At 45.4% G+C, this 27,080-nt stretch overlaps 1 protein-coding gene across 1 annotated transcript; it reads left to right on the top strand.

Annotated features, from left to right (window-relative positions):
- Positions 1-1,227: 1,227 nt before the first annotated feature.
- arhgap32a (Rho GTPase activating protein 32a) lies at positions 1,228-25,125 on the top strand (the record flags this gene model as incomplete). Its single annotated transcript, XM_083636711.1, has 21 exons — positions 1,228-1,316; positions 2,518-2,623; positions 2,787-2,881; positions 4,877-4,961; positions 9,447-9,533; positions 9,753-9,890; positions 10,066-10,158; positions 10,283-10,405; positions 10,594-10,671; positions 11,326-11,407; positions 13,429-13,578; positions 16,126-16,228; positions 16,447-16,591; positions 17,030-17,112; positions 17,688-17,795; positions 18,020-18,165; positions 18,316-18,529; positions 20,292-20,437; positions 20,658-20,732; positions 20,872-21,582; positions 21,831-25,125. The coding sequence occupies 21 exons, from the start codon at positions 1,228-1,230 to the stop codon at positions 24,281-24,283; spliced, it is 5,310 nt and encodes a 1,769-aa protein (XP_083492837.1). The 3' UTR covers positions 24,284-25,125.
- Between the last annotated feature and the right edge of the window lie 1,955 nt (positions 25,126-27,080).

Genomic DNA, 27,080 nt, shown 5'->3' with positions numbered 1-27,080 from the left:
GCTGAGTTTGGAGTGTGAGGAGAACCCAAGAATCCTGTTGTTGTTGTTTTTGCCCACCACACCTCCCTCATCCCCACATGGCCCAAATAATTCATTGTTATCGCAAAAAGCATCTAACGCCACATATCTCTGGAGCCTAGTTATGGGAAGCTAGCACAGGAACATTTCAGAGAGTGTAATTTCATTTTATCACGGCATTCCTTCCTTTTGCCTTGTTTACAGTACATAAAGACAGCAGTAGCAGGAATGTACTCAGGTCCCCCTTATACAGTGTGTGGGTAGTGTCCTGATAGGGGCTGTCAAAACAACACCGACGCTCCCATGGACGGGATGGGCTCTAACTGGCAGAAACATGATGGGGGGGGGGGGGGGGGGGGGGGGGGTTCGGGTCGGGGAGAATATGAATATATTATATCCGTACTGTATATAATCTAGGGCTGGTGATAATTCAGTATTATCGTGTATTGTCTTTCATTGGAATCATATTGTGATTTTGATATATTGTTACATGCATTTCTGCTGTCTAAACTGATTATTATAACAAGCTAGGTTTATTTTAAAACTGTGACGAAACGAGGTCTGGAGCATTGGATATTATTTGAAAATTCCAGTTTTGTGTGACATCACAGCTAACATTACCATTCGGTTCAACAGGAAGATGAATGAATATGAATGATAATGTGATATATATTGATTATATATGTATCACGCAGCCATAATGTTATTGAACAGTTTGGTCCCCAATGCTAGAAACAAATAGGGCAAGACTCCCAATGTCTCTTGTTAATCAGCATGACTTTCTGGAGCTGCTCCACCTTCCTGTCATATTGACCCCAGGGGTGTTACGGCCACAATTTAGGTGAAAAACTCTCAGTGCTGCATTCAAATGCAGCTCGTGAAAACTGAAACGTCATCTTAGAAATGTACCATATCAGCCTCGCATGCATTATCACTGGAACACCTCCCCAGTGTTGTAGCATGATGTCATCGAAGATGATAGTCTGGACTCAGTGCATTTTAGCCTTGAGAGAGAGAGAGAGAGAGAGAGACAGAGAGAGAGAGAGAGAGAGAGAGAGACGCTTGCTGCTGCTGCCTCAACTGGGTTAATGTCTGGCGGCTTCATTGCATTGCACTCTTTCTTTCTCCTCTCCACCCACCTTCCCTCGCTCTCTCCTTCCCTCACGCTCTCCCTCTCCACAGCGGGCTGTAAGGCGGTAAGGCAGCATCATGGAGGCTGGATGTGTGGTTACCGCGGTGATCGAGAATGCTGCCTCAGGACCCCGGGGAGAACCAGGAAGTGGTGACGTCCTTGACGGGTGAGTTGCTCTCGCTGCGCTCGTGTCAGCTGATCAGAATTCTGCACAGACCGTATCGATGTGTGCGACTGTGCGCGCGTGTGTGTGTGTATCTGTGTGTGTGTGAGTATATATGCTTTCACGCATTCTCATGTACATATGTGTGCGTGTGTGTGTGCGTGTGCGTTTGTGTGCGAAAGAGAACATGTATGCTTTGAAGTAGGCACAGTGCAATGGTGAGAGTGGCCCTGTTCTGAGAGAGAGACACTGCTGGGGTTGTCGGCGGAATGATAAAAAAGGCGCTGTCATCGTAAGGATCTAGTTCAGGTCAGAAGCCTACTGGAGTCCTTACAGATTGACATTACGTCTCGAATGAGATCTTGCGTAAATGTGGATCACCCACGGCGTGTTGTGTGTCTCTGCCTCATGTCGTGCTCTCATCGGGCTGATGGCTCATGGAGTGACACCTCTCTGAGGCTGTCTCCCTCTGATGGCATGGAGTGACACCTCTGTCTCCCTTGTCTTTGTGGCTCATAAAAGTTGAGCTGAATGGACCTCACCCTCCACTCCCCAACGCGTCGACTCACATTTCAGCGGAGGGTTTTGTCAAAGCGCTCCCTTGTGAGTAGATTGCCTTTATGACTGTGTGAATAGAAGAGCTTTGCTTTCCGGAACACACACAAAAGCCACCAAGGCACTGCTTTGACCGTACCAAGTGTGAGGTGAGCTGCTGCCATTTCTCAGACTAATTATCTTGAGGATGCTCTTATATCTTTTGGTTGGAACTCGATGATCATTTGTTTGGGTTTGTCTTATTTTTAGCGTCACCGCCTGAACATTCAGGATCCCAACGCCTCACAACACAAAGTAAAATGTGTTTTCTGGGCCATGCTGCTGCTGGTGCAATGTCATGATTTGAGCCCCGGCACCATATTGTGAATTCATCTCTCTCACTTGCGCCCTCTGGTGTATTTGGGGAAAAATACAAGTCTCATTTGAAAAGCTCAGTCTACATGGCCACTTAAACTCCATGACAATTTTCTCTTATGTCCTTTATTTCTCCCTGACTGTCTGTCTGTCTGTCTGTCTGTCTCTCTGTCTGTCTCTCTGTCTGTCTGTCTGTCTCTCTGTCTGTCTGTCTGTCTGTCCTGTCTGTCTGTCTGTCTGTCTGTCTGTCTGTCTGTCTGTCTGTCTGTCTGTCTGTCTGTATGTTGCTCTACAGACCTGGGTTACTATCTACTGACCTGGACAAAGACGATGCCTTACCTGAAGCTATCAGCTCTAATTCTCCAGCAGAGAAACAGCCACAGGAGACATCCACTGCCATGGTACACACAAACAGACTCCTGTCATGTCAGACTCCTACATTTGTACCATACATCTTCATTGCTCATGTATGATGATTGCTCTCTAAGTCCTGTTGACTGTGAACAGCTGCTGTGTGAGTGCTCAGGTGAGTGACTAACTGACACTTATTGATTTGTGTGGCAGATGAGGAGCGATGAGACCAGCGAGCCCCCGGCCGAGCCCCTCCTGCTGCGCTCCTGCGTCAGCACGGCCAGCATGAAGGTCAAGAACGTGAAGAAGTAGGTGCTCCCCATGACGCTGCTGCTGCTGCTATTATCGGCTGTAAACCAGGGCTCTTATCCAGGACAGCCAAATGAGGACCTGTACAATGATGGGCGTGGCAAAGACAGACAAGCCATTCTGCTGCATCTCTCTAGTTCTCTCACATGCAGGCAGTGGTGTAATATGTAACAAAGTAATAATACTATAGTTACAGTACTTCATTTCTTTTGGGGGGGAGCATCTGTACTTTACTTGAGTATTTATATTCTGGCAACTTTCAATTTTACTCCACTATATTTCCTGCATAAAATGGATACTTTTACTCCATTACATTTTCCCTAAGCATCTTAATTACAAAGTAAAATCAGACGAAATTTGGTAGCCTGCAAGCAAGCAGTTTTGGCGAATCAGTGCTCCTACTGTAGCTTGCAAGTTACGTTAATCACGATCCACACTCCGTTCCAGTTGTTGGTGGTAATGCACCATAATGCACCAATAATGTTTGCCAACCGCTACAAAACTCAAGAAGAAGATTTCCACTGAAGCCCGGCATGTCTTTTGCTTGTTTTTTTAATTAACAGCATTTACTTGTACTTTTACTTTCAGTACATTTAATATCAGAAAATGACTTTTGATATTTAAGTACAGTAAATATCAGATACTTTAAGACTTTTACTCAATTAATATTTTAATAGGGGACTTTAACTTCAACCAATGTCATTTTCTGGTAAGACATCTGGGGCCCTATCTTCCGACAGGCGATATCCCCTATTAGCACTTGCACACCTGTTTGCGCGTGCCTTAATGCAGGCAAGATAACAGTTCGCCTTGCGCATTTGTCCAGGTGTCCTGCCGAGTTTTGCACCCCCGCCCAGCAGCAAAAAAAAGCATCCCCACCTCACAGGAGCATACTTGTAATGATTTATATAGAAATGTAACTGTTTAAAAGTGATATAATTGTCTGGTAGAGATGTGACCTCCCTGATTTCTAAGTTAAAACAGCCCCGAAATATGTTGGGGATGCAATTCTCGGCAGGGATGCGGAAAGGTTCACGGCAGGTGTTGCAAGCGCAAATTAGAGCCGTGCCAAAATCATCTGCGCCCCAAAATGCCTGCTGCGCAAACGGGATTTGTGCGGTCTTAACTACCAGAATTATTCACGGGTGTGGCCAGGCAATGCTGGGCATTACGTCAATCAAAACCAATCAGATTCCCGTCTCGCAATGGCTGTTTGCGCGAGGCATGCAATATGCTGTAATTCTCTCCATGCGTAATAGTGTACTCACTCGTGCGAGGACAGAGAGCTTATTGACAGATCGTCTGTGGTGCCAACGACCCTCCGGCTTATGAAGGTAAATAGCCTATGTCCATTGTCCAACAAGTTTTCTCAATTCATTTCCCTCTTTGCGATGTGATAAAAGTTTCTCAGTGAGTTATAGTTGATTGGCTCACTGAATTATCTGCTAATACCCAAATTTTAGCAGCATAATTTGATGTCCTGGCATGGCAAGGCTGTGCTTAATGACATATCCAAAAGGAATTTTACTTGCACTGCGCTGCGCTGCACGGAGATTATGGTGCGCAACCCAGCGCAGCGAGGTATTTGCGCGTAAGAGGTCCGTAAGAGGTAATTGTGCGCTGCTGACGATAGGATAATACCATCTATCCCCACATTTTAGCGCTGAAACGCCTGCTTTGGCATGTGGCAGCCTATGCCCAGTACAATTATCACAGGCATGCGCTTGTGTCCGCCCCCAATTTGCATTGCGCACGGCGTTAAAAGAGCGCAAACGCTAAATTAGCGCTTTTGGGAAGATAGGGCCCCTGCACTTTTACTCAAGTCTGGCTTTCAGGTAGGCTACTTCATCCACCACTGCATGTAGGCCTAATTTATCTTTCCCTCTCTCTGTCTCAATCTCTCTCTCTCTTCTCTCTCTCTCCCTTTGCTTTTCTCTCCATCAAAGTGTGAGCCTGTGGAATACTGATGAGGTTCTGTTGTACTGTATTTGCAGGCTGACGTTCCCCCGAGGTCACTTTCCCAGGTTGGCAGAGTGTGCCCATTTCCACTATGAGAACGTTGACTTTGGCACAGTTCAGGTGAGCGCTGAAATACTGACGCGGCATGATGAGCACGCAGGAAGCCATGTTTAGTGACTGTGTCTTTGGCTCGAGTTCACTGGTCATTTTGGGGAATTGTAAGTGCTTCATTCTGGAAAATTAATGACGCAGTCGCATTACTGTCCTTGTTTGTCTTTCCAGACAAGGTCAGAAAAGTCCCATTTGAGCCAATGCTTGAGCCAATGAGATCATTGTGTCGGCACCATTATGAATTACTGCATGAACTCATTCATTTTCATCATCTATCTAAGAGTCATCATCGAATCAGTCAGTGTGCTAATCTACTGACTAGACTTATATTGATGCCACACTCATCTGCTCAACCTGTGATCCTGTCTATTAGTTCAATGTATGCAGATGATGTCAACCAGTGAGTACACGGGAGAGAGTAGTTTCCTTGGTAGCTGACTCGCTCACTGGGAAAGTTTGATTTTTGCGGCGTCCTCATTTGACCTTCTTTTCTTGCTTCTAGCAGGCTCCGCCTCTGACTGAGACAGCTCACTCTCCCAGAGGGCAGAGGGTTTCATTCTAAAAGGAGATTGAAAAATGTAAAACCTCCTCTGACAAAATCATTGTGGTAATGCAAAGAAAACTCATTATTATCTCTATATTATTATCTCTTACAAACTTCAAAATATTGCGAATGAACGTCAGCTAAATTTGTGGAGCAAAACAAATGAAGAAGATATACTGTACAGCATTTTGGAATTAAAAGTCTTCATACTGTACATGTGTCAATTTAGAGAAGAGGTACAACATCTGCAAAGATCTAATTCCAGGCTCCAGTGAGTGGGTCACCTGTGGGACTTGAAGGAGGAGCCAAATCTCTGGCCACAGTTATTATGGATGTGAGCCAACAGAGGATTGGAAGGTGTAGCAGTTTGAATATAGTGATAATGAGAATAATGATATTATAATAATGAGAAGCAATGAAGCAGAGGCGGGTTACTCAGTCATTTGTAGAGGTGGCTGTTAGCCACCTGGTTACTCTGGCTGCAGTTCAGTTTGCCTGCCAGCAGAGTGCAGCAGTCACTTCCTCCATGCTCAGATGCTGCACATGGTGCTTGACACAAAAGAGAGTATGGTATGTGCAGTGTGCACTATATGCATGCTCAGGGACTGCGTCCCTACATGTAGTGTTAATGGACCACATTGTAGCAGACTTGAATTAGCTTCCATAGCTGCCAAGTCTCTGATGGCTCCATCAGTGGAGTGGTGGGGAGGGAAGCAGTGCAGCGTCTCACTGACCTTGAAAGGCTCCACAGGGAGAAGATGAGCTGAGCTGAGCTGGGGAAGAGATATCCTGTCTGGGGAGACCAGGACCATGCTTATCCCTGACACTCAATGCTGTACAGATTGATTGATTGATTGAGTTCTTTATTGATAATGAATACACAGTATATACAATATACATATATACATACACAGGCCCACCATTATCAAAAGGATAAAAACGCAATAAAGCTGACAGCTTATTTCCATTGCGGTCCTCATGATGACTGTTATAAAATGTGTACTGTTGTGTGTATGTCTGGATGTGTGTAAGTGTGTGATAGTGTGAGTGCCACAAGCACTTGTCAGAGTCTGAGGGTGATGCGTGGGTGTGCCTGCCACGCAGGGGGGAGAATGATATGGGAAAGTGGGGCACAGTGAATAACCAATAAAAATAAGCATAAAATAAGATAAAAGACAATTTGTGCTATTAACAAAATAAACCCATCAAATCCTAATAAAAACATACATTAAAAAATAATCAAATAAAATAAATAAAATAAATAAAATAAAATAAGATCTCATAACATATAGGGTCGAGTGAGACACCGGCTCAGTTACTGGCTGGCCGACAACAGGTCGCCCCCCACCTCATACACCTTGGCTACCATCAAATCCATCCTACATGTACCTATACTGGACAATATTTTATAATATACTATAGCATTACATATCATTACCATACAACAGACACACATCTACACACAAACACACACACACTCGCGCGCATGCAGACACCACACACACATACACACACACACACAGTGAGCAGTTGTAATTGTCATATTATATAATTCTTTTTACTAGAGCTGCAATGATTAGTCGATTAATCAATTAGTCGATCGACAGAAAATTAATCGCCAACTATTTTTATTATCGATTAATTGTTTAGACTCATTTTTAAGAAACAAATACTAAAAATCTCTCATTCCAGCGAATATTTTCTGCTTTCTTTCTATGACAGTAAACTGATTCTCTTTGGGTTGTGCTCGTGGACTGTTGGTCAGGACAAAAGAAGACATTTGAGGATGTCATCTTGGGCTTTGGGGAAAGTGATTCATATTGTTCACCATTTTGTCACATTTTATTGGCCAAACGACAGATGAATCAATAATTAAAATAATAATTAGCTGCAGCCCTACCTTTTACCACTATCCTGTGTTATTGTTTATTCTTACTATTCTATGTTATTGTTTATTTTGTTGACTTATTCCTGAGAGGAAGCTGGCCGACAGATGAGACTCTTTGTTCCTGTGGTAGCTCCCATGATGCATCTCCCTGTCTCTATTGGCAGAATGTGGCGTCAGACAGGCAGAGGATAGATCCCTCATTGCGAAATAGCACAAGGACAGTAGACTGCCTCTCCCTCTCACAGACACACACACACACACACACACACACACACACACACACACGACTGATTCCAATCTGGATCAGCTCCGTTCTCGTCTTGAGAATGGGATGCATGTGAGGATTGTTTTGAAATGAAGAAGGGTCGTCTATCACCCGCAGCTTTGCCTGTGTGATGGATGAGGCTGAGCACATTTACTGCCAAGCCCCTTTGTCACCAGAGAAGGGTAAAGAGGGGGGAGGGCAAGATGGAGAGGGGGAGGGCAATATGAGAGGGGGAGGGGGGAAGAGAGAGAGAGAGAGAGGCAGGCAGCAAGCGGTGTAAGAAACAGTGGGAAGCATCTTCTTATCGTATGTTCTGCTCTGAATGGAGCAGCGCGCGCATGATGATCCAATACACTGCCAACGGGCGTTTGACGTAAGGCGGTGGGGGACGGGCGAACAGGCGAGCAAGCAGCGTCGTTTTATTTGAACTCTTCTGAAGCCAGCTCTCAGCTCACACTGCCCTTGGTCTTAACTTGGCTTGTTGGAAAAAATGCGTATTGAGATCCAGGACTGCACTCGCACACCATGAGAGAGAGCCTTCCCCCTGCTGGCCCTCTGTGGGTGGATATCTCAGATGCTTTAGCGGCAGGTAACTTGAATGTGTGGGTGCTTCTGTATTCATTTGAGCTCTTGTGCCAGATGTTCTTGAATAAGTAATGCCTAGTTTGTTTGTGTTTGGGTGGACTGTCACAGGTCATGAAGTTAGAGATGCTCGGGCATGCCGGCCTAAAACAAGAACTTTGATTAGATTGACCTCAGCACCCAAGCGCTTAGCTGAGCTATAATTCTTCACCATGTCATTATTGCATGATCCAAGTTCCCATCAAACCCCTTGGCCACATGACTCCATCAGTATTACTTGAATCATTTGTTGGATTGCGGTTACCGTTTCCTAGTAGTACTAAATCGGCATCCACATGTAAGACTTCTTCCATCATGACTTATTCACGAACAATTTCTGGTTGGTTTGCTGTTGAGCAGCGATGCTTAACTAGGTCACTGTGTGTTGTGTAACAGTGTATCTAGATGAGCCGCTAACAGTTATAAATAACCAAAACTTCCCTTGGCTTCCAGGCCTTTGAAGTCTCTCCTTTGCCAATCAATGTGTTCTCAAACTCCTATGAAGCTTTGATCTTCTCCATATAGAATATTGTGAAGGATGATGGGGAAGGAAGAAGAAATTTGTGCTAAATCTACACCGCCTCCAGGGGGCGGACATGTTAGCACCTTATGTATTATACATTTCATATTGCACTATTTATGCTGGAGGTAATTACACATTTTCTCCAATAGGTTCCAAATTCAAAGACAATTTGTCAGAATTGCTGAGCAAGATTTTTTTTTTTTAAGAAACATTCCTTTTATTGTACTTTAAAAAATGTCCACCACCATTTCATTTCACAGATTATTTTCTTGGGTTCATTGTTCATTGTTGCTCGAGTCTGAAAGGTTGCTATACTCAACTTGCATAGGCCACTGAGCGCGAGAGTGGTTTTACTATTTCATGGAAAAATGGGGCTTGTACATCATGTTTTTCTTGTATACTAGGTCACATAAAGTGTGATGTATTATGCTCATCCATTATTTACAATATGGTTCCTCTCAAATTTAAAATGTCCCTCTCTCTATCTCACTCTCTCTCTCTGTCCCTGTGTGTGTGTGTGTGTGTGTGTGTGTGTGTGTGTGTGTGTGTGTGTGTGTGTGTGTGTGTGTGTGTGTGTGTGTGTGTGTGTGTGTGTGTGTGTGTGTGTGTGTGTGTGTCTCTCTCTCTCTCTGGGTCTGGGGCTCTCTCTCTAGTTGGGCTTTGCAGAAGGACAAGGTGAGGGACAGAAGGCTGGCCTGGACTGCAAAGAGCTCGTCTTTCTGGTCCAGATCACTTGCCAGGTACTTTGGACAAAGGAGTTATTTATAACCACATGGAAACATACTGGAGATCAAAGGAGTTATTTATAACCACGTGGAAACATCCTGGAAATTTGTGAAAGAAGAACATTTAAATGAAGGGCATCTAGCAGACTAGATGCTATGCTATACTATCACAAGTTGCTCAATGATGCGTCTCTTAAGGCTTACTCTAGTTTCTCCTGTTTTGTTGTGGATTAGACTCGAAGCTGGCTGGTGACAAGGACCTATGAAGACTTCCGTGTGCTGGACAAACACCTGCACTTGTGCATCTACGACCGACGCTTCTCCCAACTCTATGAGCTGCCACGATACGACACCTTAAAGGAGACTGTTGAGGTACCGTAGAATTTCACTTCCACTATCTGTCATCTGTCAGAGAAATTGCTTCGAGTTTAAAGTGATGCTATCATAAGCACATTGGAGATAGATGATGAGCCTGTTTTGCTGTATTCTGTGTGGAAAGTCAGTTTTCAAATGTTGCCAAATCTTGACAAAGTGTTTCTCACTTCAGTCAGTAACCAAGATGTTGGCAGCGTACCTGTGCCGCTTCTCGGCCATCGCCGACAACAAGATCAACTGTGGCCCAGTACTGACATGGATGGAGGTAGATTTCTTCATTCATGCTTCCTGTCAGTTCTACACTCTCTTGGATCCTATTAAGTCAGTTCAATATTTACTATTAATTCAATACTCGACTCATTAGATACGCCATTATTGCCTTTTCCCAGATTGACAACAAGGGGAACCACATGCTGGTGTCTGAGGAATCCTCAATCAATGTCCCCGCCATCGCTGCTGCCCACGTCACCAAGCGCTACACCGCCCAGGCCACAGACGAGCTGACCTTTGAGGTAACCACTGTGCTGTGAGAGATTTGGGCTAATATATAGTCATTTTAGGGGCAGTTGCCAGCTCTATTTTTCTTTTTGTGCTAATTCTAATTCAATCATAATGCTCCGCCCCCCATCCATGCTCTAATTCTCTTTAGCAGCCTACCATTATACTACATGTATACTTATCAGTACACTCTGTGTTCCAGGTGGGGGATATTGTTTCAGTCATTGACATGCCTCCTAAAGAAGACACTGGCTGGTGGAGAGGCAAACATGGCTTTCAGGTAAAACATCTCCGATGCTGCGGTCACATTGTGGCAGTGTGCGCTAGACGGCAAACCACATGTTCATTGTTTTGGATAGGACAACAATGATGAATTCCATTGGTGGAGTGTGAAAAAACTGAAAGATGTACTGCGAAATGTTTGTGTGCCTGAGCCATTTAATTTCACTGCTTGGCTTCTTAATAGTTTATGTTGGGATTCATAGTTAAGTTATTACTATTCCTGAAAAGATATATCTTTTAGACATTATAATAGATTATATAAAGTTGAATATAATATTGAAGGTGAGCAGTCGCATAATACTATTCAACAGATTTGATTGCCATTGATACAAAAAAATACAATTTTATTGTATCAATGGCAATCGAATGGACAAATCTCATTTTTAAAAATCACCATGGCAACAAGAAGCTGGTTGACCGACAACCCACGATGCTGACCGTGATGGCTTTTAAAAGTGTATATATTTTCAGGTCACAATAAGAGCGCAGCATAATCAGTTGTGGGACATAAACAGCCGGGTGCCTTCATGCTTACTGACCTAATTCTGCATCCTAGAACAGTTTAGTGCACCGTATGCTTTATCAGTCTTTTGAGTTGAACAGTTTACAATGCATGACTTTGCTTCTGCTCATCATCCCCCCCTGCTGGCAGGTTGGTTTCTTCCCCAGTGACTGTGTTGAGCTGATAAACGACAAGATTCCCCCCAGTGTTCAGAGCTCCGTGCCAAAGCCAGGTACTGTTCTCTTTTGTATGAGTAGTGCTGTCCTGCTCTTTATGATTTATTTAAGTCTCGCTTGTGGGTACAAGGGAATACAAGAGTGTAGAGTTATTGATTTAAAGTCTATATAATATTCATGTTTTAATTAGTGTATAATCACCTGAAACTAAGAATCGTTGTGTTTTCGTTACCTTAGGATGAGAATTTATATCTACATAAGGAGAGGGTCCTCTTCCACGGAGCCCACGCATGCTTTTTTCCCCCCACTGCATTTGCGCCAAATCCCGCCCTACTCTACTCTACTCCCTGCCTCTGATTGCCTTACCCTGATATTTTACCGTAACCCCTAACCAATCGTCACTCATGTCTAAAGGCAACCAATCGTCACTCCTCATGTCTAAACCCAACCCAATTTTGGCACAAATGTTGCATTGTCATGTTTCTACAGTAGCCCAGAAAAGACAAACCAAACACTGTCTTTTTTTTCTTTTTTTGAGTTTCGCGGCCACCGTAGGTTCTCCTACACGCTTGGAAGGGGAGGGGAGGGGTATTCAATTGGTTGCAATCTGCAACCTCACCAGTAGATGCTACTAAATCCTACACACTGGGGCTCTAAGGGCCCTATTCTCCCACAGGCCATCGGCGCTATTACGGGCCTTAACCTCAAAAAAACGTGCCTAGCGCCTGTTTCGGGAAAATAGCAATAGGCTTTAGGCTGCCAAATGCGCTTTAGGCCGAATGGGCGTGGCGGAGTCCCTGAATGCGCCAAAGTGGGCGTGTCGGCGCTAAATACCGGCGTACTCTTATCTTCCGACCTGCCGTTAATTTAGCGCCTTGCGCCTTTGAAAAGCAGGCCTATTCAATGGGCCAGTCCGTCCCCTCTCTCCTCTGTCACCCTTCTCTGTGTCACTCTCTCCCTCTCTCCTACTGACAGGAGCAGGCATTGGTGTGCGTTTACCAGTTTATTGTGAAATAAATCCTTCCGCGTTGAGTTACTGTCACAAGCCTGTGTGACAACGCTTCCAGCCTGGGTAAAACAACTCCGTCCGTACCGCTTTGAGGCTGCAGGCAGTCTGACAGGCACAATACGACTGTCTCTCTCTGACTGCCTGTGAATGCCCCAGCATGCAATTGGGTACTAAATTTCGCTACTAAATAGCAACCAAATGAGGCGAAATAGATATAAAAGGTCGATCTAAAATAATGTGTAATGGTAACACAGCCTGCAATTGTAGAACATTTCAATATTGGACCAAATAAATCATCGAAATTAAAACACCACCCTAAGTGAAACATATATGTCCTCCTGGGGCTATATATACCCCTTGTCGAGTTAACGTGATTTAGAGAAGTAACAGCGGAACGCGCTTCGGAACGCGCTTCTAATGGCATCTGCTATACTGTGATGTCCCTCCAATAACTTGGCCCTATTTCACATTTAGTTTTACAATAAAAACACATTTATGCAATGACTTGACATAATGTAGGGTATATTTATGTGCATCATCCTTCCTGCAGCAGGCGAGAGAAAATGATATCTTTCTGGACAAACTTTCACCAATCTAATAGGCTATATTTTTCTAGCTGATGCATAGAACATTATTTTCACTTTGATCTTGCTATAGTGTAGCGTATTTACATGCTTGCAGTATTGAAACTGCAGTTAGATTGGTTTGAGAAGCATAATAATATGGAATAATAGCCTATAATGCAGACAGACAGGCTGGATGAAGGGAGGGGGGGGGGGGCAGAGCGTTTGGCTTTCGTCTGGTTTTGCGGGATCACTGGAATTGGAGCTAAAAAGGCAAGCGTGCGATTCGTTTATTGCACTTATCCAATGAGCATGACGGTGCATAATTTTACGCCTAAAAGGCGTGGTTGTAATGCTTTGGGCTGCATCTAGCGCCAGCACGACGATATCAAGTGCGCCTTTCCACGCCCACTGCTTTGATCTGCGCCTGCCGCTCGGCCTAGAAACTGCGCCGATGCAACGATAGGGGCCTAAGTGTCTGAGTGTTTTGTCCCTTTTTCATCAGTGTGTAAGAAGCATGGGAAGCTGGTTACGTTCCTGAGGTCGTTCATGAAGTCCCGGCCCCCACCGCAGAAGCTGCGGCAGCGCGGCATACTCAAAGAGCGAGTGTTTGGCTGTGACCTGGGAGAATACCTCCACAACTCAGGACACGAAGGTACAGGAAGTTTTTTTCCCCCATGATGGCGAAGGCATGACCCGCCCCTCTCTGCCTCTGATTGGCTGACTGTACTCGGCTGCTCCCACCTTCTTTCCAGGCGAGCCAGAAGTATCTCAAATGTGAGCAGCAGGTGCAAAACAATCATTAAATCAACAAGCATGAGATACTTCATTATATGGAACGTTACAATAGCAAACCCTATATCTGAGTTATTTTGGCCTACTTAGCCTATTGCACAGACGTGTAGTTTTTTTCAAATTTAATCACATTGTTGCTCTGATTAAGTAGAAGTACAGTTATTTGTGTAAAAAAAGACCGGTAAAGCAGAAGTACTGATTCAACTTAATTACTCAAGTAAAAGGAAAAAAGTACAGGCGCTGAAATGTACTCAAGTATAAAAGTAAAAGGTGTTCTGTGCAAGGCGAATAGAAACTCACGTCATATTAATATAATTCAAATACTATTCAACTTAAAAGGTCCCTTCAAAACTTATTTTAAGATGCATAAAGACTATACTTTAATCTTCTAGTCTTATCACTATGACCCACTAGCTCAGAGAGTTACGGTAGATTGCTGTCTAGCATTTTGGAGCTTGTGGGTTTGAGCCTCAGTGACTTTTGAGGTTGTGGGTTCGATCCTCAGTCAGTTTTGAATGTCGACAGCCAGAGGAAAGAGTCATTTAAAGCCCTGAGAAAACCTCATTCAATCATTCAAATACTATTCAACTTAAAAGGTCCCTTCGAAACATATTTTAAGATGCATAAAGCTATATACTTTAATCTTATAGTCTTAATCACTATGACCCACTAGCTCAGAGAGTTGGATTGCTGTCTAGCAGCTTGGAGCTTGTGGGTTTGAGCCTCAGTGACTTTTGAGGTTGTGGGTTCGATCCTCAGTCAGTTTTGAATGTCGACAGCCAGAGGAAAGAGTCATTTAAAGCCCTGAGAAAACCTCAATCAATCAGTCTGACTTGGTGGCACAGAGAGTAGGCTTGCTGCCCGGCAATATTGAGACCTCAGCCACCTTTGCGGTCGTGGGTTCGAGCCTCAGTCAGTTTTGAATGGTGACAGGCAGAGGGAAGAGACAAGAGCGCCCGGAGAAGAGCTGTGCTGTGCGTGTGAAGGGCAGCTGGTGGTGTGAAGGAATAATACACACAGAGACACCTATATTTATAACGTACTCCAGTTTCCAGTTTATAATTCGGTTCTGCAGCCGAGTATAACAAAGGAAATGGCAAGTTGCAACAATAAGTCACGTTAAACCGGACCTTGTACCCACAATTATTTTTTTACAGTGGGGCATTCAAAAATAAGGTGTTTGATGTGGACTGAGTCAGTGGTGCGAGTCACCATTTTTATGCTTGCCAGCACGCTTCTCCATCCAAGACTCAGATCCCTCTAGATTTACTAAGAGTCTGTTGGATTTTTATTAGGGGCCTGTTGAACTGCAGGTGTTTGAAATACCTTTGGCACAATAGTAACCTTTGTAGACAGCAGCTGAGGGGCCCGTTAGAGTACTTTTAACTTTCATGTGATTGGACCAGTGGCAGTAATGGATTGTAATGCTTTTCTATTCAAAACAATCCCAAACTTCCCACACTTGTCAGTTATTAAAGTACAGTATGTTATCATTAAGGTAGTGTGCACACACAAGGCGTGTGAACGCTTTGGAAATCATGTCGAGAGCGCTTCCATTGTGCACAAAACACAGCGCACGGACCGTTGTTTTGTGTGCTTTGTTTTGTTTTTCCTTGCAGTCGCGTGCAGTACAGTTCAGGACGCAACGATCACACGGACGATAGCCAGCTGGTTTCGTCTGTTCGATGTTGTTGATTGTTCACACTGTAAACATGAAAGCCAGATTATTGGCAATTCTGGCAGCAGCAGAGTTTGAAGATCCTCGTGTCAGGAGAAGAGGTAGGAGGAGTGACATTGACGAGCAGCGCGCTTTTCCTCCAAATGTTCAACTTTTTTCAGCTTGAGACGCCCAGAGCGCTCCGCCAAAAAACACGACGCCAACATCGCTTAAACACGAGGTGCGTTCCTTGAAAGAGGAGCGTGCTTAACACGTCCTTACCATAGAGAATGAATTGCAGAAAGCCGCTGGCAGCTCAAATAAGCGTGTTGGGTCTGCACGGCCGCTAAGATTATACACACAATTCATCCACTCTTGATTATCGATACATCCAAACACTGTTTATTAAATTAATCATTACATTTCAGTTGCAATATAATACATTAAATTATCAATATGTTTTGTTGTCCTACAGCCAACACTGCAGTATTATTAGTCGTAATCTGAGACTGTAAACCAAACCAAAAGATCTTTCTAGTCCAAGCCCTTTGTCCTTTTGACAGGTTGTGTTGCTAATAGATTAGAGATGTTATCTGTCGGACTGTCATAGAAACACTTATTACATTTTTACAGTATATTACTGTATTTGCCAAGACGCTGACAGCTGGCAAGCATGTAACTACCACTAAGCTATTCTTCACATCACATGTTTTATAGAAACCCACTGTAATGATGCAGCCCCCTCTCTAGTCCCCCAGGTTGTCAGGAGCTGTGCCGAGTTCATAGAGAAGCTTGGTGTTGTGGATGGAATCTACAGACTGTCTGGGATCTCCTCCAACATCCAGAAACTGAGGTTTGTGGCTCTTCTTCTTGAAAATGAGTTGATAACTAAAGTCATGTTTTTGAGTCCCACAGAATGTGTCATGCTGGCAGATGGGCAGAAGCCTCCCACTCTGTCCAGCCAGCACCTCCTCACACAAAACTCTTCCAGTGTCCTCGTATCTTCTTGTCTGTGTCTCTGTCTAGGCACGAGTTTCATCCTTGTATCTCCTTGTCTGTGTCTCTATCTAGGCACGAATATGACTCCGAACAGGTCCCAGACCTCAGCAAAGATATGTTCAGACAGGATATCCACTCAGTGGGCTCCCTCTGCAAGCTGTACTTCAGAGAGCTGCCCAATCCTCTGCTCACCTACCAGCTCTATGACAGATTCTCAGTAAGTAGCAGAAGAATTGGGGCATGGACTTGGGATGGGGATAAGGATGAGGACAGGAACGGGAACAGGCATAGGGGTCAGGGGAAAAGCCAGAGAGAGCACATTTCCAATTACCCAGTGATGATCAAAGGACTGAAGAAACACTTTTGTGGTTTCCCGTAAATTTTTAAGCGCTGCTGTTCTCAAAATGGGGTCAGTGCATTATGCTGAGCTGTCTAGGAAGAGGAGGGGACAGGCATGCTAAAACAGGATTGGGGATTAAGCTAGCCAACCCACTAGCTGTGCACTGACAATAAAAGGAGAAGGAGAGTGGGAACGAAGCACCTCCCTCTGCTCTGATGATCCTCTCAGTGATATAGTGCTGCATCCTTTGTCTTATCAGGAGGCTGTGTCTGGTTCTCCTCTCAGTGATGTGTGCTGCATCCTTTGTCTTCACAGGAGGCTGTGTCTGCAACCACAGATGAGGAGAGGCTGGCCAAAATCCACAACGTCATCCAGCAGCTGCCTCCTCCACATTACAGGTCAAGTTGGAAGCTCACTGTTGCATCCTGGTGGCCAGAACTGGAATTGACTTTAGAAAAATGATGCACTGCATCAGAGCATCTCTCAAGCTGCCTTTCCGTGCAGCATTTATACTGGGGAAAAAGGTTCTTCTTCTGCTGATTTGGTCTGATTGTGCTTAGAAAATATATGCTGTCCTACCTCTCAATAAAAAAAAGCCTTTCCTGAGCTGTGAAACTTTTAAATAAATCCCAATGTGTTGTCCATAAAAATGTACTGATAACCAATGAGTGCGGCACAACAAGTGGCAATAAAAGGTCATCATAGGGAAGTGATCATGTTGAAACACCCTGCTCTATACTGTAGGCTTTTTAAACATGGTTGATGAAAAGAGAGACTGATACTCTATGTTGTGTGTATTGAACTCACTAGTGGTCTGTTTCCATCTGCTGGTAAAAGAGAGGATGACAGTGCTAGAAGAGCTATTAGATAAGCCGGAATGAATCTGCAGTGGCATCTCATCCATCTAAATGGGAATGTTTTGAAACTGCTAAGGGAAAGTCATGTTCTGCATTTGTCTCCTCTTCATCCACAGGACTCTGGAGTTCGTCATGAGGCATCTCACCCGCCTGGCCACCTTCAGCCCCATCACTAACATGCACACTAAGAACCTGGCTATCGTCTGGGCACCCAACCTCCTCAGGTAACTCATCAACTAGCAGGGTAGGCAGCAACTAACGGGGATCCGATTCGACAAAATAAACAAAACAAATAAACACCGCCATTAGCCATGTATGGCTGGACGCCAACTGTAAAATTAGCACATTAGCAACACTGTTTCCTTCTAGTCCTCTTCTGACAGTGAACTGGGGCATCTCCCAGTGGTCCTGAGCAGTGAACTAGGTCATGATGTTCTCTGTGTTTCAGGTCCAAACAGATTGAGTCGGCTTGTTTTAGCGGCACAGCGGCGTTCATGGAAGTGCGTATCCAGTCGGTGGTGGTGGAGTTCATCCTCAACAACACCGAGGCTCTCTTCAGCACCAAACTCAATGCCATCATACGGGAGAGCACAGGTAGGTCATCACTCCACCTCAGCAGAGCAAGGCACAGAAAAGGGTGATTGGATAAGATGACATAATGGAAGGACATGCAGTATCTCTGCTGAGATGATTTGTATGTGCATGTCATAGGTAACTCATAGATAACTCTACCACTACCTGTAGGTAACACCACCTTATCCAGACCAAAGTCACTGCTGGTCTGCTCCCCCTCCACAAAGCTGCTGTCTTTGGAGGAGGCCCAGGCTCGTTCTCAGGCCCAGCTGAACTCCCCAGTCACCACCCCCTGCCTCTCCTCCAGCGACTACATCGAGGTCGGTGAGGGACCTGGAGCTCTACTTGGCAAGTTCCATACAGTCATCGAGCTCCCACTGGAGAGGTAGTTTTATGGACCACCGGAGCAAAGATCTGTGTTATTATTTGTGTAAAGAGAAAGCTGTTACCGTAAATTCCGGACTATAAGACGCACCGGTCTATAAGCCGCACCTTCAAAGGTGACTATTTTTTTCTTCTATAAGCCGCGGGTGTTTTGATGTTTAATTACCATATGTAAGGCTTCGTGCACAGAGGGGATTGTCGGGAAAGAGAGGCTGTTTGGGGAAGCTCCCATTTATTAACATTTCAACAAAACAAAAGTCAGGTCACTAATCCCCAGACAAAATCACACATTGTGGTATTTTTTGTTTTTTTTACAGTGCACACAGTGTCCGCGGTGTGGTGAAAAGAGGGCAAGAGAGGAAATTAAAACAGAAGTGGATTTATAGTTAGAAAGAGTGCTAAAGAAGAGAGAATTCCGTTTTTTATTTTTTTATTTTAGTTACTCACAGTACTATTGACCAGTCCAACTCAAAAGATATTCGGCAGTTTCACTTTGAGCTCTTGTTCCGCCGCTGGGCACACAGTGTCCGCGGTGTGGTGAAAAGAGGGCAAGAGAGGAAATTAAAACAGAAGTGGATTTATAGTTAGAAAGAGTGCTAAAGATAGTCCGGTCTGGTTATGACGAGTCTCGCTGGGTACAGTACGCCAAAGCGATATCCATTGACTCGATGATGCTGTTGTATGTTGCGCGTTTCTGTTGCACCAACGCGGAGAGGTCCTGCCGACGAAAAAGCGCGTACCCTCCCAGGTGAGGGGCTTCTTCCCCGCAGCCTGGAGGATGAGTTGACGGTCGGGCCAGCGGAGTAGGCAGATGAAGATGGCCCTCGGTGGCAGGCCGGGGTCTGGACGTGGCCGAGGCGCCCGGTGTGCCCTGTCCACCTCTGGTGGTTTCTCGCCTTCCTTCAGGTCCAGGATGTAACACAGGATTTTGCCACAAAAGCGTCCATGTCACCAATCTCAGCTCCTCTTTTACATTGATCAGGCCAATGTTATTTCTTTTACTCCTGCTGATTAAGTCATCAACCTGCGTGTGCAGGGTTTCGATTTTGCATTTTATCCATTTTCGGACTCACTGTGTTGTTTTTGTCCTCCAGTGCGCGGATGCGCTTTTCCGCATTATAAACTCTGTTCACGGTTGCCTTAGTTTCTTTAGTGAGTGAGTGGATGGACTTCTGCACGTTTTCAAACTTGTTTTCAAGCTGCTCAAAACCTCTGAGCGATGTCGGACTTAATCGATAGTGTTTCACGGAGTAAAAGTTTAGCCCAAGCGTGTATCTCCAGCCTCCAGCAGGTGAGTCATTTCCTCATTCATGGCGTGATTGCTTCGTCTTTTTCTTTCTGCTTACCTGTGTTGTGTTATGTTATGTTATGTTATGTTGTTAAAAGAGGGCAAGAGAGGAAATTAAAACAGAAGTGGATTTATAGTTAGAAAGAGTGCTAAAAAAGAGAGATTTTTTTTTTTTTTTTGGAAAAAATCCATAGATAAGACGCACCGTTATATAAGCCGCAGGGGGCAAAAAAGGCCAAAAAACGGGAAAAAAGCCGCGGCTTATAGTCCGGAATTTACGGTAACCCTTTTGCTTTACGAGCATTGCTAAACATGCCATTCGCTGTTTGTTGGTGTTCATCCCTAATGTGTTGTGCTGTATCTCATCACTCACTTTGCTTTTCGTCATTTTCTTTGACTTTACTGCTGCCTGTGTACTTTGGTTGGACAGAATGACAAGTGATGGAGATGCTTTTGTTTTTGTGTGTCGTGGCAGCAAACGGGCTCCTGCTAAGGCTAAGAAGTCTCCCGTGGGGAACTGGCGCTCCTTTTTCCACCTGGGCAAATCCCATTCTGTGTCCAAACGTAAGCTGAAACGTCACCCCAGCGAGCCCAACGAGATCAAGAGCATCGCACTGCCAGGTCAGATCACTGGTGACTCACAGTTCAGTTCAGATCACTGGTGACTTACAGTTCAGTTCAGTTCGTCAGAAGACGTGAATCTCCTGTATCAAAATCACTTTTAGCTTTACTTTGTAATGAACTTTGAAGGTGTCAATTCATCTTGAGTGTTCAGTGAGTTAAAATGGTGCATTTAAAAATGGTGGAAACTCTTTCTAATGATATCTAATTGCTTCCTCAGGTGGGAGAGGAGATAGTGGTACATTGCGCTCCACCAAAAGCGAGGAATCTCTCACCTCTTTGCACAATGTGGAAGGTAATTATTTATTACCCTTAGATAATAGGTCATTTATCTGTTGTGTTTACAAGATGGTTAACACATCAGAGATAATTATATAGTATTTGTTTATCTGGGAGCTTTACATTCACATTAACTCTGTTTTCTTATATCGCAGGGGAACCCAAAAAGAATTACTGCCATTCTAGACTTCGATGCACCAGTGAGGCCATGTCTGCCATCTGTAGGGATGACCTACGCAACACTAGAAGTAAAGATGACCACAGTACCCACCAACCGAATGAGAGCCATAATGGTGCTGATGGTGTCTCTTCACCTCTTCAGGAAGATGACCTTGACCTTTACCCCCCGGCTCCGGGCATGTCCACCTTGGACTTTGACCCCATGTCGTTTCAGTGCAGCCCACTCTCACCGCTGCCCCCGCTGCCCAGGCTGCAACACAACAGGGAGAGCAGAAAATGGAGGAAGAACGCAGCGGGCTCCAGCGAATCGGAACCCTTCTCCTCTCCGAACAAATTCATCGGCAGTTCTCAGTCTCGGGATATGAGCCCGGTTTGCGGTAGAGGTGGGAAGAAGTTTACCAAACCGCTCTCCCCTAAACTCAGGAAGAAGTCCTTTAAGACCCTCCCTACGGCTGTGGCAGATGTTCAAACTGCACCACGCGGCGTTTTTGACCCCCAGGGGGCAGCATCCACCTCTCCTCCACCTGTCCCGTCCTCGTCTCCCCCGAGGGAGAAGTGTGAAGCTCCGGTGACAGATGGGAAAGCGCCCAGAGCTTCCTACCAACCCTGCAGCCCACTCAGCACAGTAAGCCAGGCATCAGCCCTTACGGACCTCAGTCAGCCTGCACAGAACCTGCCTGATCCAGGTCAGTAATATATCACTAACATAACAGCCTAAATAGATTCTATATTTATTCACCTACAATCAACTACTGCTACTACTACTATTAATGCTAATTCTAACAATGATAATAATAATAATCATAATAATCATAATAATAATAATCTATCCTGTAGTTTCTTATCAAAGCTTTTGTGTTTTGTCCCATCATGTCTTACCATAGCTTTGTTTGTCCTGTCATACTGTAGCGTTGTTTGTCTTATTCCCCCTCAGGAGCAGATAGACTTATGAGTTCAGTGTCTGTTCTCCCTCCTCACCCTCCCTTGACGAGTGCTGCGCGCAAGTTGGCTCTGGCCCTGGCTGAGTCTGCGCAGAAGGCCAGTGACGGCTCCCAGAGGAGACGCGCCTACACCCACGTCCCCTCCTACCCTCTCCAGAGACAGGCCCAGGACAGACCCCATCGGCCCTCTGTTCTCGAGCTCCAATACCCCCGCCAGGAGTACTGTGGCCCTCGTGTCTCCCCCGTTTCCCAGTGGCCACCCCCGGCTCGCACCCCTATGGAGAGCCATTGTTGCCCCCGCCCTGTTCATTTCCTACCGGCGCACCTCAGCTCAGAGCCGCTGCAGGGCACCGGTGGACAAGAAGCCATGAGTAACTTCACGCCGAATGTCAGCCCACTGGGGTCCGGAAGCTTAGACGAAGGTAGTGCCGAGGTGAAGGACCACAGAGAGGGAAGGGAGCAACCGCGAAGAGATGTGAGGCCTGATGAAACCGGGGCAGAACCCACCTATCACAGTATCGGCGTCTCAACACCGACTCAGCCGGTCCGCTCTGTCCAGAGCCCGTCAACTTCCCCTATCTATGTTAACACTGACTCTATTAACGTCTTCAACTTCCGAACTGTTTTGGCTGAGACCTCCATGCCTGCCTCAATAGAGGAGGTCCTTCCACGCCCCTTGCAGCCACCCTCGACCCGCTACTACAGCCCAGAGGAGGAGAGACCTCTGGGGATGGCGGAGGATGTCTACGGTAATCATCATTACAGGCCTAATCTAGCAGGGCGGATGCCTGCGCCTCACTGCCCCCGGCCTGATGCTCTGCCCCCTCACTGCCCCCGGCCTGACGCTCTGCCCCCTCACTGCCCCCGGCCTGATGCTCTGCCCCCTCACTGCCCCCGGCCTGATGCTCTGCCCCCTCACTGCCCCCGGCCTGATGCTCTGCCCCCTCACTGCCCCCGGCCTGATGCTCTGCCCCTTCACCTTTCAGGGCTAAAAAGCCTTTACAAGCATTCCTCTGACAGTCGCTACAGCACTTTAGGCCTACAGCACCCTTTGTCACCTCAATACAGACATTGCCCCAGAGATGAGCACCTTATCAGTGAGCGCCACAGGCAGCAAGGCCAATGGCAGAGGTCAGATGAGAGAATAGCTGGGCACCCGGGCATCCGGAGGGCTCGCTCCTTCCACTCCCCTCAGATGAGTCACTATGAACTACAGAGAGCAGAGACAGAGGTCCTACCTCCCGACACCATGTTTTACGTCCAGCAGCCGCCCAGACAAGAGGCACCTTATCAGTGGCTGGCTCAGTCCGACCTCCAGCCTGTCCGGCCGTACTATGAGAACGCACGTGCCGAGTACCGTTACAGCCCCTACTCAGATATAAGCCCAGTGGACAGCTCTCACTACTATGTGGACCCCTACCGGCCGAGCGGTATCCGACATAGTCAGTCCTACACCTTGCGTTCGACGAGGGATAGCGGTACGTCCGATTACTACAACTACCCTCCGCCCCATGTCCCCCCTGCCAACAGGGAAGTTTACATAGAGAGCAGGGACACCGTTGTTTACGAGGCAAGAGATGCAGAGGTTTTTGAAAGAGTTGTTTATCAACCAGTCAAGCAAGAGAATAGATACAGGCTTAAGGCTACCAGTCCAGCTGTGTCTCCCTACGAGAGTCCTATTTCACAGTCGGACTTCAAAAGTAGAGAGATAATGCACACGAGGAGCAGGTCAGACCCAGGAAATGCCTGCCTTCTCTCCATTGACAGGGCTGAGGGCCATCACGAGGTCACAGCTACATCCCCAACCTCCCCAGGGCCCCAGCAGGCAGGGCCTGAGGTCACCAGGCGACTGGGTGGCCCCCGGCCCAGTGAGGAAGCGGTCCCCCCCAGGAGAGAGAGCGTGTCCAGGAGGATTCAGATCAAAGAGAGCTCCTCCCAGGCGCAGCAGCCACCGCTACGCAAAGTTCCCTCGCTTCCAGAGAGGGGCTGCCAGAATCTCCAGAGCATTGAGCACAATGACAGAAGCCATACCCGAGGTCGCGTCCAAGATAGGGTAGCTATGACCAACGCCGTTAACAGCTACTCTGGTATTTTGAAACCCAGCATCCTCAGGAGACCAGGGCGATCACAGAGTATCAAAGAAAATCGCCACTACCACCATTACCACGCCAACTCCCCTCTGGATCCAGAACAGCTGGGATCCTTTTCCACACAGCCCAACAGAAGGACTCAGAGCACTAAAGTCAGGCCCACACACTACGACCACATGGAGGGGTATTACGCAGCTCCCAAACCTAAACCCACAAGATCTGGTAAAGCTGTGGGTGGATATTTCCCTGGCCAGGGCTGCATGTCTCCCCACAGACACAAACTGCTTTCCAACGCGCTGGGTCACGGCGGCTTTCATCATCCTGGACTGAGATCAGAGGCTGGGGTCTACGAGTGATCCTGACCGCTGGTTTTGATCTGATTCCACATCGGGGCCAAAGGAGAGCAGCACTTTATCCTCTGCCAGACCAACTCACTATTGTGTTTAAAGCCTGTTTGTTTTAGCCTTCAGGAGCGACTGAAAGATGGTGAGAAGTGGGGCTGAGGCCGGGGGTTCAACACTGTTGACGGCACTTGTACTATAATAATATATATTGAGATGGGATTTGAGGGAGCTCAAAGGGAATGAATGAATCCTATGCAGAAATTGTCATAAATGCAGGGATTGAGTGGATTTGAGAGTTGCCGTAAAGAAGCATGTTTGAGAAAATGGTGGCTGACTATTATTTTGTGTCTAAACATGAGATGAAAAGGTGCAGTAACAACCGGCTTTGTGATTATGATTTTAAAATACTAAGAATGTGTACAAAATAACAATGTCATTTTAAATGTATCATATTTGTATAAATAATAAATAGCTAGCATATGTGGCCAATGTACTGTACTTTTTTTTCTGTTGTAGTCTGGGTTGTAATGAGCTTAATTCAGTTGAGCTAATTACAGCCCATGTCTGCAGACTTCAACATGCACTTTTGAGGATAACTGTGTATGAAACACATTGTCTTACTTAACCTGGTGTACATGAAGCTCCTTAATATTTTCTTCTATAAGAAACAGAATGCTTTGAATCTTTGTGGGGAAAACTTGGGTTAAAGTCAGCACTTTTGGTGGTTAAAAAGGAAGATCATGATCTCATGATTTCTAACTTTTCACCTTTCTCCTTATCCAAAGGGGACATTGAATAATACAATCAATCATAAATAAAATACAAAGGAGTAGTATGATTTGTGTAAAGTCAAAACAAGGTGAAATATGCTAGACATAAAATGAAAAAATCAACTCATTCATTGGCAAAGTATATTTTGTATGGCATTGTGGTTTATCACAAAATGATTTTCTCTTTTTGTCCTTTTAAGGATCTTTTAACAATGTGGTGTTTTACATATGGTGACGTTTTATTCATTAAAGATGCTATTTCAAATCCAATCCTGTAGATGATGATATTCTGTTAAGACATATTAAATGGTTTATTTTAATGAGAGTCTTAAAGAAAAATAAAGACATATATTATAACTGATCATAGTTTGTGGAACTCTTGTGTTATGGGGGTATTCTCTTGAGGAGACGTGTAGACATTTTGTTAAATCCACCAGCAGATGGCACTGTAGCACCACAGACGTGCCAAAGTGGCTCAACACATCTCATACCTTCTTAGAAACACTGCAAAAGATCAGATTTAGTTTTATGTTCATATTGCTTTGCATTAAAAAAAAAAAATTTAACGAAGTCTATTAGCAGAGCTACCTGTATTGGCAATACATAGCCTACATTTTAAAATAATTATGAATTCAGCATTACATTCTCCAGTTTACTGAACTTATGACCTTCGCCATAGATAACAATATGCTGAGAGTGTGAGGCTATTCCTCAGGTAAAATAGCTGACTGATCGCATGTCTGTTGTAACACGGCATAATTAAGTTTAGTGGCTGGATGATAATCAATAAGGATCAGTGAAGGTTTTCCAAAGTGCTTGGGCATTGTTGCTTTGTTCGAAATTATTAAAGTAGTCCTCCCATCACCCCCCCCCCCCCCCCTTCATCCCCCCATTCACAGCAGACTGAAAGGCTTGGTCTGTGGCAAAAACCATTAAGAGCCTGTGGGCTCAAAGCAATGTCTGCTGGCAGCTCTGCATTGCTCCTGGTCTGGAGCAGGGAGCCATTGTTTATTCATCGCTACATTGGCATTCAAGGTGCGTCCACACTGTTCTCTCTCATAACCAACAAGTTGCAATTTTTATGCATGTGAAGGTTGAAGGCAAATTATTTATGGGAGACTGGACCTGAGGAAAGAGAACGGCCTGAAGCAAAAATGCTTTACATTGAGAGCAATCCTTTTCTATAGGCCATTGAATTCGCTGGATCACATCAAGCTATGCATGTATTATTCAGCGTTTCTGAGGTGGGATTGTTGGCCCTTAGACAGCCATCTGCTTTTTGGACATTGTGATGCAATTGAGACAAGTTACCTTTCAGCATCAGGTTAAGGTCTTATTTTTCATCGGGGTGCAAATGAAATGAGTGGAAAAGGGCTCTCTCCAGTGTCCCTCCTTCTAGGTTTGCCTCCCGCTCTGCAGGGAAGGTTGAATGCAAGAAATGGTATATCTGAGCAGAAATTGGTGTATCTTGAGGTGTCTAGATTGGAAGGAAAATGGTGAGCAGGTCAAGTTCAACTGTGAAGGGTAGGAACTTTCACCTGTGTGTGAAATTATTCAGGAACATCTGGTGGCATCCAGATGCAGAGCTGGCATGTGTGAGGAGCCTGGGGCCAGACAGCAGCAGGTGTGAGGTGAAAAGGACTGTTACCTCTCCAGGGGCAGGTGGTCTGCAGGATAATAGTTGCCCTGTGGATGCTCTAAAAAGACTGCTCTTTGCAGGTTTATTCATGAGCAAAATGGTACGCTATGGAAGGAACCATAACACGTACATGGCAATGATTGGCCCCTTAAGTGGAGCTGTACTGAATATAATTTTTACACATTTGAATATTCTATTGAGGTTTGCATGAATATTCAAATGTCTGCTGTGATGTCATCATAACAAATAATTGTTTGTGCATCCAATCATCACCATTCACACCATATTCTGGCTATGGGAACAATTCAAGACAAACATAATCAAGCCACACACTAAAAGTACAATTTGCCCTGAACTTGGCACTGGCAATCATCCAGACATTCAAATGCTGATTTTTTCA

This window comes from Poromitra crassiceps, assembly GCF_964638095.1.
Source record: "Poromitra crassiceps genome assembly, chromosome: 5".
NCBI classification, from domain to species: Eukaryota; Metazoa; Chordata; class Actinopteri; order Beryciformes; family Melamphaidae; genus Poromitra; species Poromitra crassiceps.
The sequence above is the reverse complement of the archived record's forward strand: the minus strand, read 5'-3'. Positions and strand labels throughout refer to the sequence as shown.